Below are 12757 nucleotides of genomic sequence, written 5' to 3'. Positions count from 1 at the left end.
TTTTCTCTGCCTCTAGTGTTTCTTCCTGTATATCTTCGCTTCAACAGCCACCTGTGGGAACCCTGTCTCTTCCTTCTTCCCTTCAGAAGTTAGGACAAATACCACCTCCTTAAAGTCCTCCTGATACCCCAGCTAGGGCTCTTTACCTCCATCCCTCATTCTGCCCCCACCTCAGTCACTCCCCAAGCTGGCCAACTCTGTCATTGCTCTCAGTAGTGAGTGTTATAATTATCTCTACTTTGGGGAAAACACTGAACCTTTAAAGGGTTCCACTTAAAGGTTTCATCTGATTTACTTTCATGTGGAAGTGTCTTGAGATCAAGGACTTCAGTTTGGTTATCTGGTCTACCTCTCCTGTCCATATTCCCCAACCTTGATGTAGCCCAACTGCAAGTTACCCTTGAGTTGAAGGGCACTGTTAAGTTTTGCATTTACTGTTCCTTGTCCTGGTGGAATGAACAAAGCTGCTCCCTCTGCAGCATTGGGGGAGGCCAAGAGGATAGGGTAGGATATTCTAGTCCTCACTCTGTCAGAGACTTGTGTAGCTCTGGTCCTCTGCTTCCCTCTAGGACTTAGTTTACTCCTCTGTAAAATGGGCATGTTGAGCCACCCAATGGCCCACACTGCAGCACAGACCCCTCCTAAGACCCCTGCTTGAAAGACCTCTGCTCTAGACCTATGAGGCCCTTGCACAAAGCTAGCCTGGGGCTGGGGGTGGCCCAAAGGAGCTGAGCCCTCAAGCAGGCCTGGCTGCAGGCCAGACTGTGTCTGCAAACACTGACCTTGGCTGCTGCAGGGATTTTCCATGACACCAGCACCCTCCCTCTCAACTCCCCCATTCTGCATGAGCCTGGGAGGCTGGGGGTGGGGCACCAGAGCTCTTCTGCATAAGAGGTCCCCAGGCACTAGACACCTGTGGGGTGCAAGACAGCTCAAGAAAGAGGGGAAAGCCAGGAAGTCAGGAATGGGCAGTGTGAGAGCTGGTGCTGTAGGGTGGAGGGCAGGGGCAGAAAATGGAGACAAGATGGAACAAAGAGGCCCTGGGAAGGGGCAAGGGAGAGAGAAGAGATGGGTGCCTTGTTACAGAACTGTCCTTCCAGGAGTTCTGGCCCAGAGGGTGACAAACCCCAGACCCAGTTCTCCATGTTTATCCCCACCCCCACCCAACTCCCTAGAGTCCTGGTGCCTTCGCAGACCTAGCTGTGGGCTGAGCCAGGCCTACAGCAGTGGGATTATTTTAGGGCCTAGAGTTGGCCTCATTTCGAAGAGGGAAGGGGTATACAAGAAAGAGCCAGAGCTACGAGTCAGCAAAAAATCCTGAGATGGCCACCTTTCCTTGCAATTAGGAATTTGGGGAGGGGAGGAAGAATTTGGGGGTCACCATCACTGCACAGACTCCAGAGCCTTACCTTCTAGAACTCTGGCCTTCCATGTAGAACAGCAAGTGATGATGGCCAGCCCCAACCAGGTCCTGTGCGTGACACCAAGGGGACTCACCACGGTCTGAGCCCTGCAGACTCCTCTGTGGAAAGAGTGGACAGAAAGGAGGCTGTGAGCAAGGTAGAGGGAGGCCCTTCCTGTGCTTAGAGGAAGCCCTAGGAGCTTCTTAGACAGGATGCTGCCTGACTGGGTCTTCCAGAGATTGGAAGGTCATCTGCACTCTCTGCAATGTCTGCTGGACCAGCCACCCTTCCCTTCCCCTCAGAGCAGGGCCTGGGTACCAGTGCCAGATGTCCTTCCACCTCAGATGCTCTCATGCACCCATTCTGGTCCTGTTTCCACATTGCTATGGTCCCCAGACTTCTAGCTCTGAGGGGCACAGTCCCCAGGGATTTTTTTTCCAGGCACCTATGGCTCAAGCCTGACTGCTCCTGTCTACTTTCCTTCTGATATCCCTTCTCCAACCTGCTGGAGTGGACCTTCCCCAGAGCCCACACTGCCTTCCTTCTGCTCAACAAGCCAAGGCGGCACCCTCAGGCCATCCCCTCCCCCTATTTCCAACATCAACCCAGTGTGCAAAGCCTTCGGGTGTCTCAGACCACAGGTCACCTCATTCATCTTCCCCCTGGGACAAACATTAGCCCTGGCCAGAGCCATATTTACTCTAGATAAGCGGGTCTGCTGGGAGACAGGGTACAGGCAGAAACTGCCAACGTTCTTCTAATCTGCCCAGAGATGGGGCTCAGAGACCCAGAGTCAGAGAAAGACCTGGAAGAAGGGCCTCAGAAGTTCTTGATGTGACAGAGGAGGGCTTCCCAAACCATGCTCAGAGGAATCCTCACTTCGCAATAAGCACTGTGAGAAAAATGTTCTACATGAGAAACATAACACATTCTCCCAGCTATTCATGAGAATATGGGCGGGTACAGCCCTATGACACTTAAATCACATGATGAAAAATTCTTTGTAGTCCCTATTTTCCCCCAATTTAATTGAGTCAAACAATCTTTTTCTCATCCAACCCTTAACATACCACTGATCTGGTATCTGAGGAAATTAAAGTCACTAAACACTGATTATAGGATGTTAGTGGGGCGGTGGACTTTAATGATCATGCAATCTTGGGGACCCAAATATATTCACATTCACATTTCAAATCTAGTAGTTCACCAAATCTCCCATGAGGTCGATACTTCACTGTACCCATTTCACAGATGAGAAACTCGAGGCTCAAAGGGTTACCAAGCCTGGCCAAGTTTAAGAGCTGTTTGGCTATGGAGCCTGTGTGCTGTCTGCTTCACTGAACTGCAGATTCCCTACCTATCTGCAGCATTTCCAACATATAAGGATAGTTGATTCGGTCTCACAGAATCAAGTATCCCATGCTAATTTCAAGTTTCTGATTGACAGGTGTGCTCTTAATTGATTTTGATGGGGGAAATAAACTAATTAGAGTCTTAACAGTCATCACCTTGGCGCCTGATCCATGTAGTAAAATACTGTGTTTGATCAACACTTCACAAATGGGAGCTTTGATCCTGTGAGTGGGTGGGTGAACAGAGAAACTACTAAAAGGTGTTCAGGACAGTGAAAAATGGCAGGGTAGGAACCAGGGATGGGAAGGGATAACCCAAGACACAAAGCTAGTAACAGCCAAGCTCAGGGCAGACCCCAGCCTCCTGCCTGCCGGACTCCAGCTCCACACACTTGGCTCCACTCGAGGACATGGCCAGGGGCCCACCTTGGGGCCAGCTAGGCCAAGGGTAGGAGGCAGGCAGGCTAACACGCTCCCAAGGCCAGTGGGGAGCAGGTGGCCAAGACCAGGCTATTACCAAGTGCTTAGAATTCTGCTTCAAGTAGAAAGAGCCAGGCCACTGGGAGAAGAGACCAGGAAGAGGGAGGGCCAAACACAACCCCTTGGGGCCCCCCAGGTCTCTGGAAGCCAGAGCTACAACCAGTGGCTGAGTTCCTGACACCAGGAAGATAAGAGAATGGAGGCCTGAGGCTTTTAATGCTGTTGTTTAGTTTCTTGCTACCCTAAAATATTTATACTAATAATTAACATTTATGTCCAGCCACAGCTTCCTCTGTTGAATTTTTAAAAGAGATTTTTTATTCCATTTATTTATTTAGAGAGTGTATGTATGTGTCTATGTGTGTGACTGTGTGTGTCTGTATATGTGACTCTGTGTATGTCTGTGTGTGTGTGACTGTGTCTGTGTATGTCTGTATGTTTGTATGTCTGTCTCTGTGTGTGACTGTGTATCTGGGTGACTGTGCACATATTCTATGGTATATTGTGGAGGTCAGAGGAAATTGTGGAATCTCCTAGGAATCAATTCAGGCCATAGGCTTGGCAGCAAATGCCTTTACCCACTGAGCTGCCTTGCTGTTCCTAGTGGCTTCTGTGCCCAGCCCCATCTCCGATGATCTAAGTCACTTCCTATGAGGAATCACTAGCTCTGACTGAATGAGTGGTTAGAGCTTCGGCCATACCTGAACAGGTACAACAGCAGCCTGGATGCTGGCTTCATTATCTAGAATCCTTGGCTATATCGTCATGTTGTTACCACCCCTAGGCCTTGAGCAAGCCACTCTGCTCCTCTGTGACTTATCTGTAAAACCCCAAGACTGGACCAAATGATTAGTAAGAACCTCTGTCTCCATCTGCGATAGATTCCGGACGGGAGACAGAGAGAAGACAGGGACGGCCCTAGTGAGGGCTCAGAGAGGCAGCCGCCAGAGTCTGTGCTCAGGATATGAGTTCTGGCTGTTTGGCCCAACAGGTGCTGGGAGAGGGTACCCAAAAAGAATCAGCCTCAGAGAACAGCCCCTGTGTGTGCTGGTGCCCAGAGGGACTAGCGGAGCCCTGCCCCCAAGCAGAGACTTAAGGAGGCAGCAATGGGTAATTCTTTTTACCTTCTCCCTTGCAAAGCCAAACTAGGCAGGCTGCCGCCCTGCTGCAGGGGTACAGTGTTGGCCAAACTCCCGGTGACTTCCCAGAAGTCCAGGGTCCCTGGGGACTGGCTCCACCCTAGCTGGCAGTCCTCCAAGCTAGGCACCCACGTCAGCAGGTCCTCGTGGCTTCTTTGCCCTTTCATCCAGTGACAGTAAGACAGACAAAGGGAATGCTCACCCTCAGCCCCAAGATGAAAAGCGTCTGTCTCCAGGGCATCTTCCTCTTCCCACTGATGCCTCAGCTGGCTCAAGATAGTGCCTGCCGCTGAGGCTTCACATGGAATGTGCTTCTCTCTAAGCCTCAGTTTCCCCTCCTGACGTGGCACTGGCATGAATAGAGTGAGAAATGCCTGGGGGCCATAGCCAACTCAAAAGGACCCTCCAAGGCTTCTCCACTCCAGCCACAAAACAGTCAGTCACAAGTCACAAGAGTGACCTTGGGGGTTGTTCGTGAGGGCAAAGTTAAAAGTTTATTCTAAGGGTAAGTGTTCTGATTAGTGAGCCTGGCTTGTGGTAGGGAGTGAGGGCCAGCCTGGCCATCTGCCCTGCAGAGGTCAAGCATTGGCTCTGCCCCTGGTAGGAGCCTCTGGTCAGGCCTGGATGAGTCACTCAATTTGTGAGTTATCAAGTTGGGGGTGTACTTATGACTAAAGGTAGACTCTGAGTACTGCTCCCCCCTCGGAGGTGGAGAGCTGAACAGAAGCAGAAGGGTGAAGGGGGAAAGTGCTGTGGGGGAGGTAGGGGCACTTCTGGGTGCCAGGTGAGGATCCAGGGCAGCGCCTGAGGGCTATAGCCAGCAGGGCAGAGCAAGAGAGCTGTTTTGAAGGAAGCTAGGCAGGTGGGCCCTGGGTTTTCCTAAAGAGCAGTAGTCTTTAATGGAACCCAGAGCAAGCTGGTGAGGGCTAGACAGGTGCTTTGGAAGGGTTCCTTCCTATGGGGGTGGCTACGGATGGCTACACACACACACACACACACACACACACACACACACACACAGAGGAGTCTGTGTTTTCAGATGATTCTCCAAAGGCCTCTCACAGTTGAATACTCCACAGACTCCAGAAAGCTTCCCCATTTGTCTCCTTCACTTCCAGAGGCAGATCTGGACAAGTGCTTAGGGCATGGGCCTGGACCCCAAGTACAGACAAAGCAAATGAGACCAGAGACAGAAAGAGATTTGCCCAGGGTCACACAGCTGGGGCCATAACCATGCTGTATGCTCTGTGTAGAGCTCTGACCCCAGTGTCATATCTAGAGAGGAGTGGGGGATCCATACACCGTGTGGTGCTGGTCTGGGGGACAGGAAAGGACAGGATGAGATGTTGCACTAGCTGGTGGCATGCCCAGCTGTCGAGGTGAGTTGTGGTATGACTGTGGGGCCGAGCTGGCATGCACAATCTGTTCTCACTCCACAGGGGTGCAGGCAGCCTAGGTACCACGGCTCAACTGCACAGCCCTGGCAGAAGAGACACGACCACTGGCTAGATGCTACAGTGGGGGCAGGGAAGCCATTCTAAGGACAGTCTTGAAGCCTTCACCCCACAAACATCTGTTCCCAGACCTCTCCGAGCTTTAGAATCCTAAGGGCCGGCCCTAGGCTGGCAGAGGTGCCTCCACTGGAATGCAGCTGCTCCCAAGTCGTCAATCTCTTGGAAACGTGAGAGTACTCTGCCACCTCCTTCATTATTAATCAGAGTGTTATTGTTGGGCATTTGAGATGTACCAGGCTCTAGGCTAAGTGCATCAATACATTATCTCACTTATTCTTCCAACACCCTTGCTGCAAATAATATATTAGCCCCATTTTACAGGTGTAAAAATTAAGGCTCAGAAATGTCTTATATAGATGGGAAAATTTGAACTCTGAACAGGCAATGCTCACAATATCCTGGTCCGCAATGTAGTTGTGATGTGTATATTGGGACTCCCTTGGAAGGTAGAAGTTTGAGGGGACCATTATAGGCTCGCTGGGGCTCCCCTCAAGTTAATGTTTAGCTTTATGTATACGGGAGACCTGGAGTTCATAAATAAGCCTCTCAGAACTACCCAAATAAAGCACTAATCGCTTTCAGCTAGGAGGAACCCAGGAAGCCTGCCTGGAAGAAGTGGTGTTTGGTTGAGATTTCCTAAGACTCAGAAAAGAAAAAAACTTGGAAATCCTGCTAACATTCTTTCGTTCTCATAATTCTCTTAATAAAAACTGAAGTGTTTATGCTTACTGGTCTGGTGGGAGAAGCACGTGACCAGAACAGATTTCATTTTCAAATAACAAGACAAGATCAAAGAGAGTCATTTGTTCAAGGTCACAAAACCACTAGTGATAAAGCCAGAACTTGTGCCCAAGGCTTCTGGTTCTCATCCAAGGTCCTTCCCGACTCCTCACCTCCCCCCCACCCCCGCCCCGCCCCTGCCTCAGATTTCCAGGAAGATGTTGCTGTTGTTACTGCTTTGAGAAGGGTTCGTAGCTCAGACTGCCTCTCCAACTCTCATTCTCCTGCCTCAGTCTTCCTGGTTACAGGCATGCGACACTATACCCAGCTCAGGGCAGAAGCTTTGATAGTCATTTGATGCTCAGAGGGGCGGGTCTGACTCTGCTTGGCTCCCAGATGGGAGGAATACAAGCACAAACGTGGAGGACAAACGCGGAAGAGGAGAGGACCATAGAGACGGTCTAGCTGATGATAGGAGCACACCTGAAGGACACTCGAGACCCCGGCCTTGCCAAGGGCGATGTCACATACGTGCATGCGCGTGTGCACACACACATGCACCCTCATGTACACATGTGTGCACACACAGGCATGTGTGCTCACACACATGCACACACATGTACACACTTGCATGCAAGTGCACACGGGCACAAGCATGCACACAGACACACGAGTAGGCTCACACATGCACACACATATGCACACACATGCACACACGGGAGTGCACACACACACACACACACACACACACGGACATTCTCACACACACAGACAGAGCCTACTTTTGGACCAAATCCATAAGAAGACCCCAGTCTCAGACAGGGTGGAAACCCCGGAGAACTTATTAATTCAGCTGTGGGGATAGGGTTGGGGCATTGCTAGGTCAGCTGCCCAGGGAAATTGCAAGTTGCCAGTGGCCACCACACCACCACCAATAAGCCTTGGCTGCAGCAGGGAAACCATCATGAAGCTATGTGTGCCTCAGTTTTCCTCCCTCCACACTGAATCGCCATGTCAGAAGCCATTCATTCCATCCAAACACCTGCTCTCATAGTCACGGGCACGGAGGCCGGCAGAGGACAGGGAGAATGGCAGAGCCCACAGATATTAGACAGAAAGCCAGCTCTCAACTGACTATCTGCCGTTCACACACATACATTATCTCCTGCTTGCCAGCAGAACCAGGAGCCAGCTCCTGCCAAGAGGCACAAGACACTCATGTTTTCAAGAAAGCAGATTCAAGTTCAAACTCGGATTGCTAAACTTCCGGGCAATTTGACCTGGAAAGTCTCAGCCTTCTGGAATCATCATCTGAGTGCTTCCAGTGTTACAAACTAAAGGTTAGCCCAAAGTGCTGGACACCGGTGTGCCCACATGTGGAAAAGTAAATTCAATAGCCAGGTGCCACCGGTGGCGTCAGACATGGTGGTGCAAGCCTGTTACCCTAGCACTTAAAAGGTGGAGGCAGGAAGATGAATGTGGTGAGTTCAAAGCCAGTCTGGTCTACAGATTCAGAGATCCATGCTAGCCATGGCTACATATCTAAACCCTAGTAAAGAAAGAATTGGGGGGATGGGGGAAAGGTAAATCCAAAGCCTGCAAGGTGGGGAGAGAAGGAGGAGGGACCCCTGCCAGGCCAGCCCCACATCCTGTGCTTTCTCTCCTCTCCCCGGATCTCTCCAGGCTATGGTCATGCGGCGCCCAGCACGGACGGAGGCAAGGTGTTCTGCATGTTCTACGCGCTGCTGGGCATCCCGCTCACACTGGTCATGTTCCAGAGCCTGGGTGAACGCATCAACACCTTCGTGAGGTACCTGCTGCACCGTGCAAAGAGGGGGCTGGGCATGCGGCACGCCGAAGTGTCCATGGCCAACATGGTGCTCATCGGTTTTGTGTCGTGCATCAGCACGTTGTGCATCGGCGCCGCTGCCTTCTCCTACTACGAGCGCTGGACCTTCTTCCAGGCCTATTACTACTGCTTCATCACCCTCACCACCATCGGCTTCGGCGACTACGTGGCGCTGCAGAAGGACCAGGCGCTGCAAACGCAGCCGCAGTACGTGGCCTTCAGCTTCGTGTACATCCTCACGGGCCTCACGGTCATCGGCGCCTTCCTCAACCTCGTGGTGCTGCGATTCATGACCATGAACGCCGAGGACGAGAAGCGTGACGCGGAGCACCGCGCGCTGCTCACGCACAACGGCCAGGCTGTGGGTCTGGGTGGCCTGAGCTGCCTAAGCGGTAGCCTGGGCGACGGCGTGCGTCCCCGCGACCCAGTCACATGCGCGGCGGCCGCGGGCGGCGTGGGCGTGGGCGTCGGTGGCAGCGGCTTCCGCAACGTCTATGCCGAGGTGCTGCACTTCCAGTCCATGTGCTCCTGCCTCTGGTACAAGAGCCGCGAGAAGCTGCAGTACTCCATCCCCATGATCATCCCGCGGGACCTCTCCACGTCCGACACGTGCGTGGAGCACAGCCACTCGTCGCCGGGAGGCGGCGGCCGCTACAGCGACACGCCCTCGCACCCCTGCCTGTGCAGCGGGACGCAGCGCTCAGCCATCAGCTCGGTGTCCACGGGCCTGCACAGCCTGGCTACCTTCCGCGGCCTCATGAAGCGCAGGAGCTCGGTGTGAACCACAGCCAGGCCTGGAGCACCTGTGAGCCAGCGGGGTGGGGGATCTGCCTGCAGAAGCCGCAGGAGTTGGCCAGGAGGCCCCCCCAAAGACGCCTTCGGGCCCCATGGGAAGTCCCCAGCCCATCACCACCACCACCTCTACTCTTCCCCCGCCCCTAAATCTCCAACTGTGCAGGCTTTCACCAGCCAGCAGGAGGCTGGGCTCTGAGGACCCCTGGAGCCCCCATCGGAGCCCGGAGAATTCCGAGAAATGTGAAACTTAGGGGGTGGGGAGACGGGGAAAGCAGCCACGGGGGAGCTGCTGAGAAGCTCCCCAGTCCTCAGAGGCTCTGCTGGGCCCCAGACCCCTCACCTTCCGAGGGAACTAATGTTCTCGGTTTTTGTTTTCTGTTTTGGTTTAGTGTTTCTTTCTCTCTCTCTCTCTCTCTCTCTCTCTCTCTCTCTCTCTCTCTCTCTCTCTCTCTCTCTCTCTCTCTCTCTCTTTTCTACTTATACCTCCCCTGGGCTCTCCAAAGCCCAAGGTGTCTTTGTCCAGGTCACCCCCAACTCAGTCCCACCTGGCTCTCTCATCCCCAGCCGTGTCTCCCAGCCTTCCACTACCTTATGTGTCCACTCCCTTCTGTTTTTTTGCATGGCTATGCAGTTATGGAAGAGAAAAAAAAAAAAAAAGAAAAAAGAAAAAAAAGGAAACCCCAGCAGTCCCTAAAGCTAGTCCCCAGAGGGCAAGATAGAAAAAAAAATGAAAAGGACAGGCCACAGATGTTAGAGCAGAGTGTGTGCAGAAACTGTGGCTTCCACCTCTGCAGGGTAGTGACTTTAAGAGGTGAGCTACCTGGAGTCTGGGAACATTCTCAGGGGCTCCTGGGAGACCCCAGCCTTCAGGATTGCTCTTGGAATCTGAAACACAGACTCCCCTTTGCTGTCCCTGGCTGCTGCTGTTCATCTATCCTTCCATAGATTTTTTTTTTTTTTAGCTCCAGTAACCCTGTCCCACCTCCTTATTCATTGGAGTGTAATAACACTCTGGTTAAGTCACCTGGGCAGTTCTTATGGCCATTTTTCAGAAGAGGAAAACAGGTAAAAAAAAAAAAAAAAATTTACTTGCCCGGGGTGTCTTGAAGGGGAACAGGCCTGCAGGCTCGTTCCCAGCCCAAGTGCTCTTTCTTCAGGCTCAGCCTGCCCTCAGAAGCAAAGCCCCTGCAGGCAGCACCCCAACATTGTGTAGGCAGCTGGGGTTTAATCCAGAATCAAAAGCCCCAGCCTGAGCCACTGCCAGGGCTCTGCCTCTGGTACTCTTTAGCCCAGAGACTGCGCCTCTAAATGGAGCCTGGTCTCTGTTCACAAGCAGGGAAGTCCTTGGGACCAAGGTAAGCAGGACTGAGTCTCATGGACTAAAAGCCAGGAGTTGAACTCTTGAGAGTTCAGGGACTGGGCAGAGCAGCCCAGACAGCTGACAGGTATCCTGGGATGTTAACCCTGGCCTAGAAGCCAGGGTACATGCATCCCAAGTTGCTAGAGTAACTTACACTGCAGCCAGGAACGCCCCTCTGGAGGGAAGAAGGTATTGGGCCTGCGATACCATCCACCTCCTCTACCTACAACCCAGGTGGAGGGTGGCTTGCTACTGGGGACAAGCTGGAGGTGGGACAATGCCCAGGACAACAGAAGGGTATGTGTGGGGCTCTGGGTATAGCCCTGAGTTTCGTCCCCAGTGCCATGGAAAGGGGGAAGGGAAACCTCTCCCCATAGAGCTGCCTTCCACTCACTGTTCCCAGGCCTAGCTCCATACTGCTGAGTAAGGCCAACCTGACCATTTGGGGAGCTAGAGAGAGAGCCCCACCATGTCCTCCAGGTCCTGGGAAATCCTTAGGTGGAAGGAATCTGGCCTGTGTGTATCCCATGTCTGTGTGGAGTAGCTGGCCCATGGGCCAAGGGGAATGGGAGCCAGGAACCGGAGAGGTGCTGTCTGTGTTTATGTCGGGCTGAAGGCAGTGCTGGCTGCCTCTGTCCTGTGTGTGACCCTGCCCTCGAGGGGTCAAGTCCCGTCAGATCCGAGGGAGCCACAACCAAAGTTACAGAGAGGGTGGGGAAGGCAGCAGAGTGGCCCTAGGGGTCTAAGCATGGGGGACTGCTGGTCTCCTGTAGGGTCTTGCCTAGGGAACTAGAAGGCCACTGTCACTTCCTGTCTCACCCCCTCCCACTGCAGGCAGCCTTTCTGCTTCCCCAATGCCTTATGCCTGGGCACACTGCCACAGAATATGCAATATGTGTGGGTGACATCCCCACACCCACCCGGGCAGCCCCTAAGTCCCCAGGCTGTGGCTGCCCTGGCCCCTTTCAGCAGCTCCTGCCCATTTGTCTTCACACTGAGAATGGCGCCTAATAAATGCTGTCCATGGAGACCAGGATCTGGTTCCCGCTGCTCTGTCATTGCTCACCTTGATTGATGCCCAGCCATTCATTCACCCTGTCTCACCAATGTCTGCAAACCTGGCTAGTGGATTCCCCTCAGGGTTATCGGACAGGCTTATCAGACCTTTGGGTATAGGTTTCTTACATAGAAACCTGGGAGTCAACCCTGGCTTCCCTTGGGATTTTCTCAAAAGATCCAGAACTCTTCAACATCTTCCTGGAGAAGGAGACCTTAGAAATGACTGGGCCCTTTCCTCCCTCTGTACATAAGTGAACGAGGTCAATGGGAGCAGGTCACTTGCCCTGAGTCACACAGCCATGAATGGCAACCTAGGATAAGAAGAAAAGCTGGCAATTCCCCACTTTCTCTCCTCAGCTGGCCTGCAGAGTCAAACAGGACGTACCCCAGCTTCTAGAAGTGACATGTGCTCCTCCCCTTAGCAAAGGCCCTGGCCCTAAGGCCTGACAGACACAGACACACACAGGAAATAATATCACTTTCAAAGATGGGCACATCACAAATACTTTTCCTTGAAGTGTGTTTTTAATGGTCTAGAGGGACACCTCAGGCTTGGAAATGGACCCCAGAGTCCAAGACAGATATATAGAAAGAAGATACACTGTGCCCAGTTGGTGCCAACACCTGAATCAACTAGCCAACGGTATCCAGGCTTCCCTAAGCATGAGCCATAGTAATATCTTTGTCACCAAAATCTCTGCACGTCATGACTCACAACCACCCTACCACATTCAGGGCGTGCATATCCATTCTGTTCCTTGTTATAAATGCCATCTGGGACCTACTCCATTGATTCTCTTTGCCCACAGATAGTTTGCTATCTCCAGATTGACACGCACTAGAGAAAGAAGGACCTGGGGTCAGAGACATGCTTCCCTAATCATCCTTTCCACCTACTTAGACCAACTAGAGAGACGGGACACATTGGTGGGGAGGTTCTGGATTCAAAGAAAGCCTGTGCCCTCTCCAGGATGTGCCAGCCTCTCTGGGATGAATCTCTGGCCATCCCTTGAAGTAACAGCAAACAGGTCCTATGGCGTGTTTACTGGTAATCTGCTGGCCTCCGTGTGGGCACAGTAAGAGCCT

At 52.5% G+C, this 12757-nt stretch overlaps 1 protein-coding gene and 1 long non-coding RNA gene across 2 annotated transcripts in view; one reads left to right on the top strand and one right to left on the bottom strand.

Moving 5' to 3' along the window:
- Positions 1-8284, bottom strand: part of LOC143443891 (uncharacterized) — a 32430-nt gene extending 24146 nt beyond the window's left edge. The window contains exon 1 of the long non-coding RNA XR_013113276.1: positions 1410-8284. This is a non-coding gene — a long non-coding RNA (uncharacterized LOC143443891). The remainder of the gene's footprint in view (positions 1-1409) is intronic.
- Positions 1-11648, top strand: part of Kcnk3 (potassium two pore domain channel subfamily K member 3) — a 36207-nt gene extending 24559 nt beyond the window's left edge. Inside the window, exon 2 of the mRNA XM_034514622.2 lies at positions 8292-11648. Within this exon, the coding sequence (XP_034370513.1) occupies positions 8292-9238 (947 nt within the window). The 3' untranslated portion in view covers positions 9239-11648. The remainder of the gene's footprint in view (positions 1-8291) is intronic.
- The last annotated feature ends 1109 nt before the right edge of the window (positions 11649-12757 follow it).

Source organism: Arvicanthis niloticus, chromosome 11, assembly GCF_011762505.2.
Source record: "Arvicanthis niloticus isolate mArvNil1 chromosome 11, mArvNil1.pat.X, whole genome shotgun sequence".
Lineage (NCBI taxonomy): Eukaryota > Metazoa > Chordata > Mammalia > Rodentia > Muridae > Arvicanthis > Arvicanthis niloticus.
The sequence above is the reverse complement of the archived record's forward strand: the minus strand, read 5'-3'. Positions and strand labels throughout refer to the sequence as shown.